At 40.5% G+C, this 22548-nt stretch overlaps 2 protein-coding genes and 1 non-coding gene across 3 annotated transcripts; 2 read left to right on the forward strand and 1 right to left on the reverse strand.

Annotated features, from left to right (window-relative positions):
* The first annotated feature begins 1250 nt into the window (after window positions 1-1250).
* LOC145782588 (aldo-keto reductase family 1 member B1-like) lies at window positions 1251-14259 on the forward strand. Its single transcript, XM_082594401.1, has 8 exons — window positions 1251-1359; window positions 2187-2354; window positions 3494-3610; window positions 3937-4014; window positions 4436-4659; window positions 4787-4952; window positions 12810-12892; window positions 13470-14259. Exons 1-8 carry the CDS (start codon window positions 1291-1293, stop codon window positions 13516-13518), a joined length of 954 nt encoding a protein of 317 aa, XP_082450527.1. The 5' UTR covers window positions 1251-1290; the 3' UTR covers window positions 13519-14259.
* On the reverse strand, window positions 11112-11214 carry LOC145782639 (U6 spliceosomal RNA). The gene has a single exon (XR_014290867.1). It is a non-coding gene; the product is annotated as a U6 spliceosomal RNA (small nuclear RNA).
* Window positions 14260-17504: 3245 nt separating the features above from the next.
* Window positions 17505-22454, forward strand: LOC145781701 (uncharacterized). Its single transcript, XM_082593373.1, has 2 exons — window positions 17505-20970; window positions 21232-22454. Exons 1-2 carry the CDS (start codon window positions 17505-17507, stop codon window positions 22452-22454), a joined length of 4689 nt encoding a protein of 1562 aa, XP_082449499.1.
* The last annotated feature ends 94 nt before the right edge of the window (window positions 22455-22548 follow it).

The raw sequence follows: 22548 nt of genomic DNA on the forward strand, positions 1-22548 counted from the left end.
AGATTCAGCTGCTGAAAACAATGACATCCACGACACTAGTGTGCTCTGGAACTAAGGATATTTTGGTTGGTTTGGTTTTAATTCTTTATCCTTAAACTGGCAAAGCTTAGATAGGTTATTCCTGGTAGTTTCGCATACTTGTAGAGGATTTTTGACGCAAGGCCGGTTACCGAGATTGACAGAGGGAGGTTTCTGATTGTTGAAGTGTTGTTGCCGAAGAATTATTCCATCCATTAGGTGCCGCTGAATGGAGAGCAGTCTTTAGAATGCGTTGCTCAAGCGCACACTCCGAGAGTCGAACCAGCGCCGCTTGATCTTAAAGATTCTTCGTTCACGAAGTCACAAGCTAACCAACTGAGCTATCAGGGCGGACACTTCAGTGAGAAACTGAGATCCCGATTTCGGGGCTTAAAGACTTTTAAACTCTCGGCTTTATGTTAAAAAAATTCCTGGTATTTCTAAATGCTAATCTGCAGTCTCTTTCCAATGCTCGGTTGAGCATTTTTCATCAGTTCAAGTAGAATGAGCTTTTTTCTGCAGGAGTAGGACTATTTAGCTTATCACTAAAATAATTCGTTTACGGTTTAGTAACAAATCTGTAAATGCTTTCAGTTTTCTACGCTGTTATTGCATAAAAAAAATGAAAATATGATCATAGCCGCATTTTTGCCTTCTATCAGCCTTTTTATGTCATTCAAAAATGTTTCATTGCTGACCATGTAGTACGTAGGTAGGCTATATGCAGGCTGTAGTTTATAAAATAAAGTAACTGAATTTGGTGTAGTTATATATGTATGCAGCTTAATCTCTTATATCTTTCCTGAAATTGAATTAAATTTTTTCAGGTTTCATGAAAATCCGAAAAATCAAAAGCCGGATCTTATCGGGAACAGATACTCCCCTTACCTCCAATTAGGCTACGTCACTGCCGGCACCAAACTCCAAACAAACAAAAATACGAACAACTTTGGCTACTAATAATGCAGGCTACCGCTGGACGCCATGGTATCCTAGTCCTACGCGCTTTGCATCGGGGTGGGCTGGCTTTATAAATGTAGCCTACGACAACCATGGTAGTCCTACGTGGTTGCACTGGCCTTGGGAGGGGGAGGGCTGTAACTACGCCTAAGGCCTTGATTATGTCATTCTCTGAAAGTTTGAAACTACTGTAAGCTTAATTTATCGCTATGGTTAAATGTAAATTGAGTTTGAGTTAACTTGTAATGTAACTTATAAGTTATTTTAGATCGAGTTTTTATATTTTTGCTAGTTGAAGTATATTTTGCAACAATGTCTCTGGCAACTTTGGCACTCAATAGTGGACGAAAAATACCAGCACTGGGACTAGGAACATTTAATGTAAGTTTTATATACAGCTTAATAGTTTGTTGCAGCACGTTATGTTCAAAGAAACAAATTAGGCCAACCGCACGCTACATCCAGTAGTGCACCTTTAACACTGCAGCCTATGATTGAATTAAACATTTTTGTTTTATTTTCGAACGCAGTAAGGCTAGATTACTTCAAATTAACGAACACTTGCCAGTAAAGGATGTAGGAGGATGAAATTTTCCCACGTCCCTTCCGAAAAAGGAGAAAAAAATGCAACTTATCTATTTTTCGCTCTTACATTGATATAGTTCTATATTCTGACTTAAGTAAACGGATTAGCCTCAATTTCCCAACGTGAATCAATGAAGCGAATGCATTAAAAACGTCACCGCCTACACTTGTCGAAGAGACCAGGTGGATGGCGAACTGCCGCAATCCGAGTCCCTCCAGAAATTTACAATTTGATTAATCGGTTTCCATAAATTACTGAAGTTCTTTTGTGATCCTAAAAAATCATTCAACTTCAGTTTTACACCAAACCGACTCCAAATTTACAGAAATGTCATTTTAATTTCACGAAACTTGTATTATAAAGATTCGCCTGGTGCAAAACATGTATATTTTAAGCCATAAAATACGCAAAAAACAGAACCGGATAAATTTGTCAAAGTTTTCTGGGGCAAGCCCCCTAGACCCCCTACCATGGGTTACTATTTACTTTTTCGGATCTCAACTGTCATGAGGTATATTTTCTATTACAATTTTTGCTTGCCTGATATTCTGCAACCCCTCCCCATTTTTTATTCTATATCCGCTTCTGATCTGATCATCTTGATTGTTTTTTTATATTGCAGACAAAACCTGGTGAAGCCCAGGCAGCTGTTGAGGAAGCTATCTCTTGTGGATATCGTCATATTGATGGTGCTGAGATATATAGAAATCAGGAAGAAGTTGGAAATGGCATTCAAACTAAAATCAATGATGGAACAGTGAGGCGAAAAGACATTTTCATAACGAACAAGGTAGATAGCCTATTTGTTTTTCATTTCTAAGGTTTGTTTGTCCTGCCCATGCTAACTGATTGAAGAATATTTAAATAAAATGAACCGAAAGCAAGTTCGTGTCTAACTTTGGGCATATTTTTAGAAATTTTACTTTGCTACACACAGTAGCGTGTTATCGATGCGTATTTTTAATCATTTTTTTTATTCTTGCGTCGTTTCCACATCAATATCATACAGTAGGCTTACTGCGATCACAGATGCAACCGAGCTGGAAGCAGCGAATAGACAGGTCGACTTTGGGTCAGCTTTGCTATTACCTTCATTCTGGCTTGCCATTAAGTGTCTTTGTTGAAACACAGCCGTGTGTTCTGGAGAGGTGTCAAACCGACGTTCTTTGAACGGCGTTTAGATGTTCTCATCATATCGTCATGCAGACGTCGTTTTGAACGTCTTAACAACGCGCTCAGCTGAAACATTTAATAAGTGAAATGGTCTAGTAAGAAAATAACCAAGGCTGTGGAGTCGGAGGAATTTTGGCGTATTTGGAGGTGTATATTTTTTTGCCCCATTTTCACAGCCCTGTCAAGGTTGTGGAGTCGCAGTGGTGGTGTCGGAGCCTCGTGTCCGGGTTCGGCCAGTTTTAAATCGAGGAGTCGTAGTCGTATATTTTTTTCCAGACTGCACAGCCCTGAAAATAACCCAGATCAAGCGCGAAAACAGCCGGTTATTGTGGCCATAGTTATTATCATTATGTTAGGCTATATAATATAGATTATAGAAAGTTATGTTATGTCATTCGAATATTGTCGTTAGGACCGGATTTAGCTGATGGGGAGGCCTGGGGCACTTTTAGATCCGGGGGCTCCTGCGCAAAAAATTTTTCGCGCCTACGGCACGAAAAACTACCTCTACGTCTACAGTAGCATTAATCCAGCACTGCACTGCACAGCATTTTGCAGAAACTTCATAGGCTGAAAGAAAAAAATAATAATAACACAAAATCACATTTTTTCCACGTAGGGGGGCCCCGGGCACCTGCACCCTCTGCCCCCCTAAATCCGGGCCTGATTGTCATCGTCAACTGTATAGCCTAAAACGAAATATGCAATAACTAAGCGATTGCTAACCTTTTCAAGCAAGTTGAAATTATTGTACAGCTATGGTGTACCTATCACGCGGTTAAGGATGTGAAGCCAGCTCTTGTACGCACCCTTAAGAAAATGCAATTGGACTATTTTGACCTCTACCTGATTCATTGGCCTGTGGGCTTTGTGGTGTGTATGAACGCTTTACATGATTTGATATACTGCTATTTTTTAATTCATGGTAACGAATACAAATATTAGGCCTATAAATTTTTAATTACCTCATTAAATGTGTAGGCCAATATGAAGTTTGGAATGAACTATCACAGAAAGTTATTTTCTTTTTCATTTTCTTTTTTCTTCTTCTTCATCTTTTTTTAACCATAGCCACACGAAGCCCAGCAACTCAAATGTTATGTTTTACAAGTTCACTAACTTGAAAGTCTAGCAAATCTTTTGTATTGTTCGATTTGATAAATATTCACTAGTTTGTTTTGGGGATTTTGATTTTTCAGAACAACGGGAATCTACATCCCATGAATCAAAACGGGGAGTACATACCTGATGACAGCGATTATGTGGATACCTGGAAAGTATTTGCGGAAAACATTTCCTTTATCATAGCATAGCCTACTTTAATTAATTATTTATACAATTGAACTGGATGCTTGTTAGTTGGTAGTATTAGTTTTATTTATCCCCTTAACAAAGGTCAATATTTAGACTCTATAAGCTAACAAGTCTAAAGTCAAATATTATAGGCTCTCACAGTCACAACTAGCCTATCCTTTTTTTGACAATATCTTAACTACAAACGACTTGTTTGATTGAAGTAAACCCGATTCATGTGATTTCATTAAATGATTCAAAATGAACATTCTTACAGATAGCCTACAGTCTCCTACGACCAACAGTAGACTACATGCCAAAAAGAAATAAATGTAACAGGCATGTTTACTGCAGTTGAAATGAAAAAAGGTGGCCACTTAGGCTATAAATTTAACCACAATTTAGGCCATGGAGGAATTGCAAAAAGAAGGCCTGGTTCGAGATATTGGCGTCTCCAATTTCAATCAATATCAACTAACTCGAATTATGAAAGAATGTTCAGTCAAGCCAGTGGTGAATCAAATAGAAGTTCATCCATATCTCGTTCAAGAAGATCTTATCAAATTTTGCAAAAATAACGACATCGTTGTCACTGCTCACAGCCCATTCGGGTCTCCATATCGTCCATGGTAAGATACATCAGAAAAATTGATAACTTTGATTTAACTACTAGCTGTAAAAACGTTTAGGTAATATCTCTAGTGATGACACTATGTGGTAAAACTATAAGTTTAACGAAAAACTTTATTCTTTTAGGGCAGGAAATGAAGACCCCATTGTACTTGAAGATCATAAAATAGTTGAAATAGCGACAAAAATTGGAAAAACTCCAGCTCAAGTTCTATTAAGGTTGGCTGTTCAAAGAGGACTTGTTGTTATTCCTAAAAGTGTTACACCAAGCAGAATCAAATCGAACTTTCAGGTTTGTTGTAAAATGTCAATAGGCTATAGCTATATTGTAGCAGCCTAGCGAACATTTACTACTTTCTTCACAATGTACCAGTAGATACTATCTATCTATTTTAGCCTGAAGCTTTTCGTCATAGCACATGACTAGGGAACTGTGTTCCGAAAGCTGTTGCATATCGCTATTACCACAGCAAACTCGTAGCATCAGGCTAAAACAGATCGTTAATATCTGCATTGTGAAGTAAGAAACGATCATGCTGCTAAAGCGAAACTCAATCTATTGCATTTATTATTAGCCTATACTTTGTCCAGCAGCTGACTCGACAACTGCTGGAGCTTGGAGTTTTTCGCTGCTTCCTGGCTGTTTTGAAATTCAATTTCATGTGGGCTATTCGAACAACAACCGAAACAAACTTCTTTCTCTCAACATTGTTTTGTTCTTTATATTCATTCTTATGAATAATTCAATTGGATTAAATTTAAGAAATAAAAACTTATTTATGTGTTTGAGGTAGAACAAAATTAATCTAACTCGACACTGTCTAACTTAACGTTTTGCATAACTCGAAATTTTTTTTTCTGGCACGGTATAACAGTATATGATTTTGTATATAACCGGCTCAGCTAAATCGACATCGGATAAATCAACGTTTCGTCTAACTCGACACTAATATTGTAACACCTACAAAATAAATTTCGTTTTCTTCAAGTGGACGATTTCGATGCCAGACTAAACGTCATTCTGCACTTTCGAAGGACTTGTGGCAATCCTTGAAAAATTTGTTACTTTCTTTTTCCAAGCTGTGAAATTGCAAGTTTTAATTTGCTTATATGTGAAACCTGTTTACGTTAATGTAACGTCAGCCTATACGAACTCTACGAACTTCAATTTTCGACAATGTCTAGAAAATTTTGAGCTGAAATAGAGAACTTTCGAAGAAAAGTATACGATTTTGTCACAAGGCATAAAAGGGAAAGAGAAAAAAGCAATAAAAAAGCACCTGAAGAAAGACGACTTTGATTCATCAAATATATAATAATCAAGATATAATCGAATATAGTTTTATTCTTTCCCGTATCACCACATAATTACGTAATTCGGAGTATGAAATTTGAGAAACGGTTTGTTTTTTACAATGTTTTCACGACTTCATCCAAATCTCATTCTCTAAATTTTTTTCTATCTTACATAGATGGCATACAAACAAACAGTGTGAACGGTTTGGAAAACAATGGAAATTTCACGAATTGCTTAACTCGAAATTTTTGCCTAACTTATTGGCTTTTTCCATTCCCTCTTAGGTGTCGAGTTAGGTAGATTATACTGTATAGTCAATTAGTCATATCTATTCGTTACATTCCGAGGTAAGTATTTGTAGTATGCATTCATTATTGTAAGGATAAATTTTTTGAATACTTTGTTGATTTAGAAAAGCAACAACAGTGGCTTTCTGAAAATTGTTTTGTTGACAAATTGCATTGAGACAATATAGTCAGGTTCGTTATGTAATTTCGTTCAAAATTTTTGGAGATTAGCAAACCTATACATTTTCGGAAAGCTTAGACCATGAGGAATCCGAAAAACGTTGATTACATTTGCAGAGATGTCCCCATGGCCACCATTTTGAATTTTTAAAATGGCCGCCGCAAAATATATATTTTGATATATCTCGGCTCCTAATAAACTTAGAAACTTTATCAAACATGCTAATTCCATATTTTAAGGGTGAAGAAATCCATTAGAAGCATACCTAGATACCAAGCGTTAACTACTTTGCAATTATCCGCCATATTGGTTTTCGAAATGGCCGCCGAAATTATATTTCGTTACATTACTACTTATATACAGTGTTACGTCGTATTTGTCCGTAATTAAGTATAAAAAATGAAAATAGTGAAATGAAAAAGCATTTATTCGTATTTGTTGTCCGCGTACTGGAAAGGCACCACACATGGAACAATCACTGCAGTGCATCAGAAAGTAAATGTTCCAGGAGAACTAATCGCACCAAAGCTCGAACTTACTGCAGGTAAGAACTTATCAATCCTTCCATATCATGTGCACGTTCAGCCATGTGCCAAGCCAAAACCAGAACTTGACAACAGAGCCAACACAACAACACAACAGGTGTTTGAGGCCAACACAACAGGTGTTGCTCAGTCAAATGAACTGACCCAGTTAGGGTGGGTCACATCATCTACTTTGTCCAGAGCAAGAGAAAATGATGAACAGACCAAGATCCCCGGATGGGCAGGATACAAGTCACTCATCTCATCTTGCCAACCACTCACTCACGTTGGTGCACTGCCCCTGCTACCTGAAGTTGCTCACGAGTGGCCTACTATGCTGACTGTGATTCTACAAGTATCCAAGCAGAAGACGTTAGTCGTTGGTCAGGGGTACCCAACTGTGATAGCCTTCGACATGGCCCTCTACGAAAAGGCAGTATAGTTGCTAGACGCACGGGTCGACCTGAAAAGAGAAATTGTTTCCAGACTGGGTGAGCTGCATGCTGTGATAGGCTGCACTAAGAGCTCTCGGAACTTCCATAGAGAACTCTGGGGTTGATGATGCCTGGATCGAAGCCGATGTGTATAGATCTGCGATCACAAGACAAATTCTCAAGTGTGCGCACTACAAGAAAACTCTTCGTGCACACATCCACACTTGCATAGATTTTTAAAAACTGGCCTGGGATCAGTTTTTCACAGAGAAGCCACATCTGAAGATTATCTGCTCAAGATCAGCAGATAAGGTCCAGGAGGCATGTACAATGCACATCGTTATATGATAACAGAAACATTACTCTTGAATCCATCTCGACTGCTCATGACCATCTGGAACAAATCCTCATAGATTAAGATGTGATGCAGCAATCGAAAGCATGGGAAACGGAAAAGTCCTCTAATGCGATGTTTAAGTCAATGATGAACTATGTTCACCGTCTGGAAACGATCTTATTCTTTGTCGAGGTATCCCGGAATGCAGATCTCAATCTCCATTTGCAAGTTGGTGAGGAACTGAATAAGTCCTAGATCGGATAAAGTACAAGCGCATTTGGCCACGGTATATTGCAGATATGCATGACCTGAAGATCAACCACCCAAAGACTTGGTGAGAACTTCAAGAAGGCAATGTGTCTGTTAGCAAGGGTGAGATCCCATTTGTGTCCATTGGTGCAGATCGTGCATGAGAGCAGTTCAACAAGATGATGAAAGTCCGCTCTGGACTAATTGGCATTTCTAACAACACGAATGCCCGGCAATGGTTTTTCCTGGCTGCACCAAAGGTGTCGCGCCTCTGAGAAAAGTTCAAAGAGCAGTTTGGAGACACTTCTTCTAAAAAAAAGTCACCCTGAAGTACAACCAGCCAACTTAGTCAGGAAAGAGCATGGAGCTGTTGACAAGATAAAAGCTACCGTACTGAGTCACGGAAATCCATTCGCAGTTGAAGGTGATGAGTTGTATAACTTCATCACACACGTATGTGTTCCACAAGAAAATGTCAAACAGATCCTGACCATCGATGAGCAGGGACAACAGCTCTACAAAGAGTATGCTGCAGAACGCATTAATGGTAATGTCAGCTTATGGGCACCAGTTAAGAAGCAGAACAGCCCCATGTAGATGTCAAGAAACAAGTAGGAAACAGTTAAGGTTCGTGACCAGTCGGTCGATCTGAAAGAAACAAAAGATTCCTAAGGGAGCTTCATGGTCCTATCCAGATCAAGCCGGGACATTGACTAGAAGAACGCTATCAGTAACTATGAGTTCACCCTCACACCGAGAGCACTATTCGCTCCAGATGGATCAGTTCTACCATGCACTGATAAATCAAAGCTCATCCATTGCCTGCAGCATCTGGTTGAAACTGATGGAACAGAGCATGATGCGCATGAACCAGCATCGGGTGGACAGAGAGTTGACACTGCTAATGCAGAACTGTTACCATCGGCATCGCACATGAGTCAGAAAATTGCCATTGTCAATAGCATGGTGGTCGTCCAGAAGATGACAAAGAATACGGAGCCATCACGACAGTCAAAGATCTTAGCCAACACTTCAATGACAAGCTCATGACGTTGACAGCAGAGTTTGACGAGATTATTCTGGTGTTCGACACGTACAAGTCTGACTCTTTGAAACAGAAAACTAGAGCAAGACGACGAAAAGACAAAGATCCCGTCTAATACCAAATCATGGATGACACCAGAATCAAGCACATATACCACTGAGTAGGCTCCCGTCCCATGACCAAACGAAAGCAGATTTGACACAGTATCTTGCTGAAGAAGTAATCGGGTACAACAAGCATTCTTCAAAGCTGGTGATAACTTCAGCGTCAGGCCACACAAGAAGCAATCTTCAAACATCACGTTTGAAGTGAACAATCACGAAGAAGCTGACACCTTGATGATCTGCCTCGCAGCATCACAGCGGAGTCTTGGTGCGCAGTTAGTCTTCTTCAGTCTGGCCACAGACTTTCTTGTCCTTGCTGTTGCAAACTACGACCAACTCTGCAAACACTCGTCCATTTCCATGCTATTAGGCAGTGATGTACGCGCATACAAAAAAATATTGACGCCGTCAGCGTAAACGCAAACGTTCGAACAAACATACGCCGTATGCGTCAACGCAACTTGTAAAAAAAGTTGGCGGCGTCAACGTCAGCGCATAGGCCTACACTAGCGTAAACTAATTTTGTTTGCTAGGTGCCAAACATTCACACGGTATAAACCACTCGAAACAAACAAGTTTTATTTTGAATTTCCACAAAGAAACACAACCATCTGAAAGTGTTCATCTAACATTTTGCTGTGTTTTGGTTCCAATATGCCTTTGTCCATTGAAAAAAGTCTTTCAACTGCAGCGCTGGAAGGTATTGGCGTGTTGTAGAGAAAAAAATAGGCTACATTAAAAAGTATGCGTTGACGCTATGCGCTAAAAAACCGCGAAAACTTTACGGCGTAGCCTCAAGCGCAAACTATCCAAAAAAATGTGGCCGCAAGCGTTAGCGCAAACAAAAAGTCTACGTCGCAAGTATGCGGCGTAGAATTTGCGGCGTATACGTAGCCTACATCTCTGCTATCAGGTACACTGGTGATCGCACCAATATGGAGAGCTGTAGGACAAGAGAAGGCAAAAGCATTACCCGTAGGTATTCCATACTTTCAGTGGAGCTGATAATGTTGGCAGATTCTCAGGATTGGATAAAACCAAGTGATTCCAACAGTACGTGAAGGCAGGAATGGAAACAATCAGTGCACTAATACACTTACCTGAGGAGAGCACACTATCTCCGAATGTTAAAGAAATGCTGGCAGCTTTGTCTGCACGATGTACTGCCCGAAGGGTGTCCACATAAACAACAATCCAGAACTGAGATGGCACCTGTTTTGCAAGAACTTGGCGGAGAATCGAAACTTTCCTCCAACAATTGGTGCATTAGACTCTAATGCTCTAATGATTAGAGGAGCACGTTGAAAGCGTGCGAGTTCAGAGTCGTGTCTGGTGCCAAGCCACTGTCATGTGGCAACAGCTCCTTGATCCACTTCGGCATGGCTACCATCAGCATGAAAGTGGGATTTCACCTATCACCACAAAGATTCTACCTGCACCACAAGCCATTATTCAGCTAGACCAGGGGTCACCAAATGGCGGCCCGCGGGCCGCATGCGGCCCGCCACGCTGTATCGCTGCGGCCCGCGGAAGGTATCAGCGTACAAGTATAACCAAAAATACTTTTCTTGAGGAGTTAATGAGCACGAAGGCAAAAATACTTTCTGGGAAGCATATTTTCGCTTTGCATACGATTCCACCAACCGACCAATCAGATTATAGTTCTAGGTGGGGGTTGCTTAAAGTTATTCCAATGCGATGTCCAGCCACACTGTCCCAGTGGTTGATTAAAACGTCTGTTTTCGAATTTCAAAATTGTCTGTGAGCATAGGGTTGCTTATTTTATGTTTGCAAATGTCATGCGTTTCACCGCTATTGTGTTTCACGAGCAGTGTTCTCTTTATGCAAGTTTTTGTTGAAAAATTAGGTCGGTGTGCCAACTCAATTTATAATAAATTGGCAAAATATTATATATACATTTAAGGACTTTTTCTGATTGTATTATGAAAATATTTAGCTTAGTAGGCTACTGCAAAATGTTTTTTTTTTTTAAAGAAATATGGAACGCTTCACGATTTTGCGTGTCATCCTTGCGCAGGGGCCATGCTAATCTTCTCTGTATCGTTCCAATTTTAGTATTGCCGAAGCATGTACTGCCGAAGCAAGTCCTCCAAAATGTTGTCAACAATTCTTGACACGCTGATAAGCACCGCAAGTGACAGTTGACAATAATCAAAGAAAGACGGTGTTATAGACTCTCACAAAAAGGATGAAAACCAGCTCATTGCTTTTTTAGGAAGACTGTTCAAGAATTACGATTTTTCGGTGATTTCGACAAGCGTTTGTTTCATGGTGCCTAGTTTCTTTTTCCCTGTTATTGGAGCTCATTTTTCGCTGATATGTTTGCAGGTCACTATTGTTGCCTATATTGCGATGTGTCAAACATTTCCTTGTTTACTGAAATTGTTAATTGCAAGATATCTTTTGTGAAGCGAAGTGACAACTCCACTTTTGCTTGGCGATGAATATGCTGATTTTTTTGTTTGTCGTATCCAGGTTTACACCTGGTAGGCCTAGTTGAAGATTTAGATTAAGCGGACAGGAAGGCAAGGAAGCCAATCTGGGTACGAAATGCGTTCTTTTCTAGCATAAGAGTCAACCTACCTAACATTTTATTAGTGCGGCCCGCCACAGCTTTCCTTAGTGCCAAAGTGGCCCGCATGCAAAAAAGGTTGGTGACCCCTGAGCTAGACCGATGCCAATGCAAAACCAACTGCTCAACCCAGAGATGTTCGTGTCGAAGGAACAACTTGACCTGCACCGACTTGTGCCTGTGTGGGATAGACTGCGAAAATGACGTTGACTGTAATGCTGGAAATAAGACTCAGGACAGCAGCTGTTGGAAAATGTTTGTCCAAAATATGACAGTGGCGTGCAGGCTTGCTTCTAATGAATTTCTTAGTCAACATAACTTAGTACTAGCATGTTATTGTTGAATGAAGTCTATATCTCAACTAGTAAGTAGTAATGTAACGAAATATAATTTCGGCGGCCATTTTGAAAACCAATATGGCGGATAATTGCAAAGTGGTTAATGCTTGGTATCTAGGTATGCTTCCAATGGATTTCTTGACCCTTAAAATATGGAATTAGCATGTTTGATAAAGTTTCTAAGTTTATTAGAAGCCGAGATATATCAAAATATATATTTTTCGGCGGCCATTTTGAAAGTTCAAAATGGCGGCCAAGCGGACATCTCTGCAAATGTAATCAACGTTTTTCGGATTCCTCATGGTCTAAGCTTTCCGAAAATGTATAGGTTTGCTAATCTCCAAAAAATTTGAACGAAACTCTTTTTTTTTGACATAGTGAACCTGACTAATGGTTAAAGTAGTCGCTATAGTACTTAGAGTAGTACTTAGTACTTGAAGTGGTCGCTATAGTAATAGAGCTTTGGTACAAAGTTTGTCTTGTTGCACCGTAGGCATACGAAGTCAAGCAACTTAATCACATTTAATTTAACATATTTCAATTTATTACAGCCTTTACAGAAAAAAAAAACTGCATTGCTTTTTTCTGTTGATAAACTTAATATCTAACAGTTGTATTTTGTTTAGATATAAATAAAATTACCATATATTATTTCTGAAGAGGACATCATGTGATGTCGAAAACGTTTGAAATTTGTTTCAAATGTATCATTTTTGTTTGTTTAGTAAATAAAGTTGTACAACTTTGTTTTGCAAATTAGGTATTTGACTTCACTTTATCTCAAAAGGATATGGCCACACTTTTGGGACTCAGTATCACCTTTAGAGTTTGTGCTATAAATCCGTAAGTAGCCGTGTTCAAACATTAAAAGTGTGGGATAGGCCATTTCCAGCAGCCCACATAAGTCTACGTGCACCAATGTTATGGTCAAGATTATTTATATAGGCCTACTGAACAGTAGGCTAAATGCAATAGTTGGCAACTTATTTTAGGCCCAAAATCCAAGGAAATTTAGATGAGAGGGTGCGAAATTGCTTACACTTTTGGTTAACAGCCTACAGCACCACATCAGAAGGATTATATTTTTGTCGATTTGCAAGATGTTGTAGGCTACATTTTATAGACTATATATGGAAGTAGGAAATTTGCTTTACCATTTGAAGTATTTTTGTTAAAAACACGTTTATAGTGTTATGTTATGCCTTATCATTACGTTTATAATAAAAAGTAGTCGAAGTGAGAGCTGACCCTTTCAGAGTGGGCAAAAAAGCCGAATTTTGCATCGCGAAATGAATGTCCTCAGCAGCAAGCCAGCAACCATGTAAAAACATATAAGTTGTTTTTCCTCTTTCATTGCATGTACTGTAGTGAGCAATGTCTGTTCATTGTACAATTGACCCTTTTATTTTTTGTGTTTCAGGTGTATCAATCACAAGTACTACCCTTTTAAGAAAAACTACTTCGAGTGAAGCTTCTCCACCATCATTTATAAGCCTGCCCTACCCTATACACTGTGCATTCAACGTGTTATCTTTTACCTTGCTATAGTCTAATTCTAAGCGTCTGCAGACGTTGAATCAATGTAAAAATGACCAATTTTGCTGTCTGGGGGAGTATGAAGACGTGTAGGCTAACTTCCTTGAAACATCAATAAAAATAAATATATTTGTGCATAGGTCTACTTCTCTCATCATTATATTGTATATCTTCTGTGAACAATTAGATTGACAGTGCAATAATAATGTTATGGTTTTTTGCACAAAATTTATAAATTTCCACTAAATTTAAACTTTAAGTCAAATGATAGATCAGTAATTTCTTCCTGAGAGAAGTGCTCGGTTAGCTACTTTTCTTTACGTTGCAAAAAGGTTTTGGATTCAATATAATTTGGCATTGCCCAATTCTGGAAAAAAATACTTCTGAAACTGTCAACAGATTTGACAAACGTTTAATAACCAAAAGCTTAATAAGATTTGATTTCACATCATTTTGTTAACCAAAAATTCAGTAAATGAGAACATTTCAAATGAATAATTTTCAACTTCTTGTTTCCAGACGTTTAATGTGTTGATGAACGCTTTAATTTTTGATTTCAATGTAAAACAAACGTAAAAACATAGATGTTTTCTCTATGGAGGGACAAATTAAATTCGTTCAGTTTTTTAAGAAAATCTGGTAAACAGCTTAATTTCAAGAACCAGATGTCATTGCGAAAATGGTGGGCAAAGTCTGCATTTGTTCGTTAGAAAAATCACGAGTTCAATTTTCAACACTAATAACCTTCTTAGCTTCAACTTTTGAAAGCCATCTTACTTCACATTGCAATAGAAGGGTTTTGATTTCCGATTCCGTTTTACAACACCAATTTGCGGAAATACGCGTACTGGGTGCGTTACTCTCAACGTGTTTGGTTACAGTTAATAACTTGCACAGAAGTGTTAATATACAGTACTTTGGGTAAAATTGACATGCTCTCTGCGACCCCTTGAGGGGTCGCGACCCCCAGTTTGGGAAGCCCTGCGATAAAGTATTATCCAAATTCAACTCAAGCAAAATTCTCTTATAAATAGTCAAAATAAGAAAATTGAAGTACTTCGGACACACAGTTAGGCAAAACTCGTTACAAAGATCATTAATAGAGGGGAAGATAAACGGTAAAAGAAACAAAGGCAGACCAAGAATGATTTGGACAACAAACATCACTAAGTGGACAAAATTAAGTTATGAAAATGCTGTTCGAACAGCTCATGATCGAGAACAATGGCGCATGGTATCTAACCCTCTTCACGAGGAAGGAACATATTGATGATGATGTAGGCTATGTTTTGGCCTCTATGCAGTAGGTCTACGTCATCTCGGCCTACGTGATGCTGCTGCATCAATTACGTCAAAACAAGACCATGTCGTACGTATTCTTCTTTCCTTTGAGGCTGCCGCAGGTCTCCTTGTTATATACAGTCACAGCAGCCAATGTAGGCCTATTGTGTATTTATCGAGCGTTGTTAGGTCCACTTATCTATTCTGGGGTCCGTATACAGGGCATTGGTAGATAATGTGGTATGAAGTCTTAAAAACTGAGTCACATGCACAAGATGGTGAGTCGGCAAGGCCCTACTTACTGTAGTTCAGCTCCAGGTGGTGTATTGGTATTGGGAAAGACTGTGAATGGTTCTCTCGACTTCTTTTCATTTGCAGGGGTTCTAGTTTTTTTTTATTATTAAATGTTTATTAATCCCCTGATGACAGCAGAACCGCTGCTGGCGTGACTATACTTCGATGACATAGAGGTAACAAAATGAGTCTCATTGCAGAATAGAACACCAATTTTTGAACTAGCGTTATTTAGAATAAATAGAGTTTTGAATTTGGATATAAGAATTATATGTTATTTGTTATCTTATAGTAACTTATCTTTTATTATATTATGGCAAAATTTGTTTGTGTGGAGGTAGGCCAAAATAAAGCACTTTCAAAATAAAAGAAAAGCCAGGGGATTACGTAATTTAAAATTTACAAATTCCAACAATATGTTTGCGATTGTAGAACAACAAAGTGTAGAACTCATGTTGTAGTGGAACTCAAGTAGAACTAATGCAGTAGAACTCATGCAGTAGAACTCATGTTGTAGTGGAACTCAAGTAGAACTTATGTAGTAAACTCATGTTGTAGTGGAACTCAAGTAGAACTTATGTAGTAAACTCATGTTGTAGAACTCAACGAAGTTGTAGAACTCATGTTAAGATATCGTCATAGAGGTGAACTGCGGAGATATTGAATAGTTGTTACTTCACAGCAACTTGAAACTGACGCTATTTCTTGAAAGTTATCGCTGATGAAATCAGCGATTTGACGTCATAAGGTAACGTATTGCTAAAGCGTAGAAAATTGAGCCATCAATCGCTGTTGAACAGAACCACTGGTGAAAGGCTGCGGTTATGTTGTCTGGTAGAAAACGATTTATCAATTATCTTTGTTTACAACAAGTGAGTTTTTTAAGAAACGCAAATATTATAGGAAAAAAACATTTTATACAAGTTTGAAAACAACGAACATTCATCACGGGTCCTACACATTCACTGATCTAAACTTTGGGAATTTAGAAGTTGGAGTTGCAGATAGCTGCAGCACAGCGGGGAAAAAAGGCTTCTGCATGATTTTAACCGCTGGGGCCTTTGGAAGTGCGAGTTTAAGCATTGGTTTAAGACAATCTGGTTGAGGAGGTGATCATCTCGTGACATATCGGTAGCTTGTAAAACTAAACTAGCCTACGTAGGCTACGTGATTTACCTTATGCAGTTGGAACGCAGGCAGCCGGTGATTATTCTGATGGAGGTGTTGAGAGTAATGTCAATTTTGCTATTGGCACTCTGTGCACCAGTGGGAGAAGCATATTCTTAAATGCTGTACGTAACGATGAGGGTCTGATGTTAGAAACGATTCCCCGCCCATTTAATATTATTGTTGTATCTCTGCTCCATTCTATTTTCATGCTTGAGTGACCCGGCCATGCATTAACAATTTTTGCTAGTTGATCTTTCTTTTTACGTTTTGGCATGGACTGGAGTGGTCATTGTTTTATAAATCTGGAGAACTGGAGATTTGGAGTGACTAGGGAATATGTAAGAATTCGGTAAGCAACTGTTTGTTTTGTTTTATTATTGTCGTTTTCAATACACCATTTCTTCTAATAAGTAAGGCCTGCACTTTATCCAGTCTAGGCAGAAAACGTTTTAGACATCATTTATAAAACATACCTTTGCTTGGTGCAAGGTTATGCCTGTCTAGTTAACTCTAGCTAGTTGTGTAATTTGTTTGTTATCCTAGGGTAGTCTTTTCAGGTCTGCCAAGGATTCATTTATGGTATGTGCCTTTGTCTAGCTCACTTTAGCTAGTTGTGTAATTTGTTTTGTTATCCTAGGGTAGTCTTTTCAGGTCTGCCAAGGATTAACTTTTTGGTTTGTGCCTTTGAGCCTGCCATGCTGTAAAGTTTCTTTGAACTTTGTAACTAGTTGTTTGTTATCCTAGGGTAGTCTTTTCAGGTCTGCCAAGGATTCATTTTTTGGTGTGTGCCTTTGAGCCTGCCATGCTGTAAAGTTTCTTTGAACTTTGTACCTAGTTGTTTGTTATCCTAGGGTAGTCTTTTCAGGTCTGCCAAGGATTATTTTTTGGTTTGTGCCTTTGAGCCCGCCACGTTGTAAACTTTGTTTAAATTTTGTAAATAGATCTTCACTTTGGGCAGTCTTGTCAGGTCTGCCAAAGATTGAAGCTTCTAAGCCTGTACTCTGTCAGGCCATTGTTCTAGTCAGGTAGAACTGGTTACCGTTAAACCCTGTAATTTTAGTAGGTTGCTTACTGACATTCTCCGTAACATCGTGAAGGTCAATTGTCACCTCACCAAAGGTAAGTACCATACAGATTTTGTTTTTTGTAGCTTGTATATTGCTGTGTGTTAATTATGGCTCGTAAAAAGCCCAAGCAAACTCCAAGACGGAGTAAGCCAAATGGTTATGCTAGTGGCTCAACAGAGCAGCATGAGGCCGCCTCTAATATTAGTGGTCAACATGACAGTAGCGAAGAGCTGCCAGGTCTCGTTGTGTTAGAACAAGAGCTGGTTGAAATCGAGCTTGGCATAACTTCCATCGACATGGAGCTATGCTCAAGTGATGATTTCCTGAGTTCTTCTGAAGTTTTGGAGGTAAAGAAAAGATGCCTTGAACTTCAAAGGAAGCTCTCCCTTAAACGTTTAGATTTACTCAAATGCAAACCACAGCAATCAGGCTCAATAGAATCTAGGATGAACCGTATGGGGGAAAGCATTTATGGTTTGCTTGAAGCATGCTCTACCCTCATTCGAAGCTGTCGAGAGCAATCCAAGCAAGTGTCACATCAAACATCATCGGTAGTTATGGATGCAGGCAGTGACACAGGCAAAGCTGCTGAGTCTAGCAGTCACGTGACACCCCGTGAGAGTGGTGTAAAGATACCACCTGTAAAAGCAGAACAGGGTATCCTTCAGGGCAGCAGTAGTGCTAGTAATATTCTTAATCCTTACACATCTCCCTTTCGCACTGAAGCTAATAATAGTAGTGAATTTCCCATCGTCGTGCCTCAACCCCAGCTCAGTGCAGGGTTTCAAAATGTTCATGGTCCTCGGTTGTCGCTGGAGAAGTTTGACGGCAATGTGTTAAAGTTCTTTAACTTTAAAAGGCGTTTTGAACGATACATTGAGTCAAACTATCTAAGCTTTGAAGATCGCATCGCCTTTTTGGAGGACAATTGTGTAGGCCAGGCCTTGGAAGTAATTTCTGGCCTGAGTTGCTTGCAAAATAGTGAAAGAGCATATGGAATGGCATGGGATAGATTGAGAAAAAGGTTTGGCAACCCTGGAAAACTCATGGCCAAAGTGAAGGAAGATTTGCTGCAAGGACCCCCTATTTCAGAGTGGGATGCGCCGGGCCTCACAAAGCTTTGCGACAAGATGTATAAGTGTGAAGTCAGTTTCGATGGCTGGGGTAAGTCCCATCTTTTAAACAGTGATGAGGTGCTTCAACGGCTGTTCCTGCGACTTCCTTATAAGTTAAAGGAGCAGTTTGTTAATGTTAATCACTTGGGATCGGACTGTGCCACGTTTGGCGATTTAAGAGTCTTGGTCGAGGATGCAGCCTCTCGAGCCGACAGCCAATATGGCCATCTTATGCAACCAGGCAAAGAAGTTAAGAGAGCTCTACAACCAACGATGGCTCGATCTAATCCGCAAGGTGGCTACAAGCGTGCTTCGGTTTGCACAACCCAAGAGCAGATTTCCCAATCTGCTAACCATAAGCAAGAGTCCTGTTGTTTGTGTGCAGAGTCGCATGCCCTATGGAAGTGTGAGATGTTTAAACAAAAGCCTGTTGCAGAAAGAAGAACCCTGGTGCAAAAGCATAGACTGTGTTTTTGTTGCTTGAGAGCAGGCCACAGAGTGGTTGATTGCAGATTTAAGAAATCTTGTGCAACGTGTGGATCGAGGCATAATTCACTTCTGCATGTAAACCGTGTGGAAGAGGAAAGCCCCTCTGCTCTGAAGAAGGGCATCTCAGCAACAACGTCCGCAACTGTGCCAGCAACATCTGGGACAACAATTTTTAAGGTTTTGCCAGTTAAGGTATGGGCTGGGGACCCCTCCAACTATACCTATACTTATGCTTTTATCGATGAAGGTTCTAGCGTCAGTCTATGCTCCTCAAGCCTCGTATCTCGCTTAGGGGTTGCTGCGACAAAAAGCAATGTGGAGTTGCTGACCACCAATGCTGTCTCCTTTCATGACAAGAAAATTGATTTTTTGGCTGTGCAGGGAATGGAAGAGCAGGCTGTGTTTTCCGTTGCAGATGCTCTGGTGATGGACCAGATTGTGGATGTCAGCCACAGTATTCCCACCGAAGCACTTAGTAGTGCATATAGTCATTTGGAGGACTTAAAGTTCCCTGAACTAAAAGATAGGAAGGTTGAGTTGTTATTGGGCAGCGATCTTCACCAGGCTTATCTTTTGCAGGAAGTTCGTACTGGCGCACCAGGAGAACCATGTGGACTGCACACTCTTCTGGGTTGGACCATTTATGGGAAAGATGGTGGCGATAGGCAACTCAACTCACCAGTAATGGTAAACTTTCTTAGCGTAAAGGAGTCTTGCGATAGAATGTTAAATGTATTGTTGCAGGATTTTAATGACATCGATGAGCCACAGGCCCCCTGTCCTTCAATTGAGGATAAACGTGCGCTGCAGATCATGCAGGACACGGTGAAGAAGGTGGATGGACACTATTCTGTAGGGCTGTTGTGGAAGGATGAAGACCCGGACTTGTGCAATAATCGCTCTATGGCACTCAAGCGCCTAGAGGGAATGAAGCGCCGATTTATTACTGACCCGGTGTTATTCAATAAGTATCGTGATAAAATGCAGGAATATGTTAAATGTGGCTATGCTGTGCCACTTGAAACTGGTGTGGTAGACACACCAGGGAAGACGTGCTATGTGCCCCATCACTGCACGACCAATGCGGCCAAGTTTAGAGTCGTTTTCGACTGCAGCGCGAAGTTTAAAGGCGTGTCATTAAATGACAAGCTGCTTCATGGCCCAGATCTCACCAATAACCTTGTAGGAACATTGTTTCGCTTCAGGCAACATCCGATCGCTGTTGTGGGCGATATTAAGGCCATGTTTTCCCAAGTACGTGTAGACGAAGGAGACAGGGATGCCTTTCGATTCTTATGGTATCCGGACGATGATCTCAAGCGGGAACCTGTCGACTACCGTATGCAAACTCATGTGTTTGGAGCAAAGTCGTCGCCATGCTGTGCTGCCTTCGCACTTCGGATGACTGCCAAAGACAATGAAGCAGGTGCTGATCAAAACACTGTTAACACAGTTTTAAAAAATGTTTATGTTGACGATATTTGTCATTCATGTGAATCGCCGGATCAGGCTATCGAACTAATACAACAACTGCGTGAACTATTACAAAGTGGCGGCTTCCATTTAACTAAATTCCTGTCTAACAGTGCAGAGGTCTTGAGTTCTGTGTTGCAGGAAGACTTGGCGTCGAAGGTCGATTTGCCTCAGTGCCAGCTTCCAACGCAGAAAACCCTTGGTGTTGTGTGGAATGCTGCGAACGATTGCATGGAGGTGAGGGTGAGTATCCAACAAAAGCCTAACACCCGGAGAGGCGTTCTCTCCATGATTTCGCAAACATACGACCCACTAGGTCTAATACAACCCTTCATTTTACCTGCTAGGCAACTCCTGCAGCAGGCATGTGACGCTCAACTTGATTGGGATGAACCCCTTAATGGCCTTGGGCCAGTAAACATTAATTGGGAAGCTTGGTTAAAGGCCCTTCCAGAGCTTGAATGTGTTTCCATCGCTAGAAGCCTGACTCTTTTTGGTAAATGTGCTATCCGCTTTGAATTGCATGGTTTTTGTGATGCCAGTACCAGTGGCTATGGGGTCGTGTTTTATGTTAAAGTGTTTTATGATGATTCTGTAGTAATTTGTAATTTTCTATTTGGCAAGGCTCGAGTGGCTCCATTAAAGCCTGTTAGCGTACCTCGCCTGGAGCTCACTGCTGCTGTGCTCGCTGCCAAAGTCTGCAATTTTATCCTGACGGAGTGTGATTTTAAATTCAATTGTGTTGTCTTATGGACAGACTCAACTGTTGTGCTGCGTTACATTAATAATACTTCGACTCGTTTCCACACCTTTGTGGCTAATAGGCTGAGCACTATTCACATGCTTACCAGTGTCAATCAATGGCATTATGTACCGACTACTTTAAACCCCGCTGACCTCGCGTCTCGGGGAGTTTGGCCTGATAAAGTTAATACCGCTAAGCTTTGGTTCAATGGTCCTAAGTTTTTGCATGATGTCACGAGCAATTGGCCAAACCAGTCCGACTTTGTTGGCGGAATTTCGTCAGACGATCCAGAGGTTAAAAACATTGAACATTGCTCAGCCCAGCAACACGCGATTACGGACTCGGACTCTCTCTGTCGGTTGTTTACCCGCTACTCGAACTTCCACGATCTACAAAGAACGGATGTTTGTATTTTTAATTGTTTGGCGACCCGTGCTGTGCACTTTGAGGTCGTGCAATCCCTGGAGGCAAGTGCATTCATTCAAGCCTACCGAAGATTCTGCAGCCGTAGAAACGTTTGTCCTACTGATCTGTACAGTGACAACGGAGGAAACTTTGTTGCTGCAGACCGCGAACTTCGGCAAGGACTCAAGAACCTCCATCAAAAGAAAGTCACCGATGCCTTACTTCGGCATGAAACGAACTGGCACTTCAACCCTCCGCGTGCTTCACATCAAGGCGGCTTCTACGAAATATTTTTTCGTTTATTAAGAAAATTGATGCGGTCGCTGGTAGGAAACGCTACGTTGGATGAGTTCGACCTTCTAACGCTGGTAGCAGAGATTGAAAGAATTTTAAACGATCGTCCCATCACTTCGCTCCCATCGTCACCAGATGATCTGCAAGCCCTGACTCCAAGTATGATACTCACCGGATCAGCTTGTGACACCCTACCGCCAGATGTTTTTATGAAGGCTGACGGTTATCGACGCTCTTGGAGAAAGACCCAATACCTCACAGACAAGTTTTGGGAACAATGGCTGTTGCAATATCTCCCTCTGCTGCAGCCCCGACAAAAGTGGTTTGGCACATCTCCAAGCTTGAAACCAGGCGATTTGGTACTGGTAGCGGACGAGGCAACTAAACGTGGGCACTGGCCCAAGGCTATTGTAAAGGAAGTTATGCCGGACACTAACAAACTTGTCAGACGCGTGCGAGTAAAGGTTGCTGACGGTACAGAGTTTGTTCGCGACATCAGAAAGATCTGCCTGCTAGAGGGCAGTATGGACTTTTGAAATGACAATTTTGTTTTCTAGGCTGGCTGGTTGGCACGATTGCACAACTGACATTGCTCATGCTGCTTAGGTTTCATATTTGAATTGTATTGCG

This window comes from Aplidium turbinatum, chromosome 13, assembly GCF_918807975.1.
Source record: "Aplidium turbinatum chromosome 13, kaAplTurb1.1, whole genome shotgun sequence".
Lineage (NCBI taxonomy): Eukaryota > Metazoa > Chordata > Ascidiacea > Aplousobranchia > Polyclinidae > Aplidium > Aplidium turbinatum.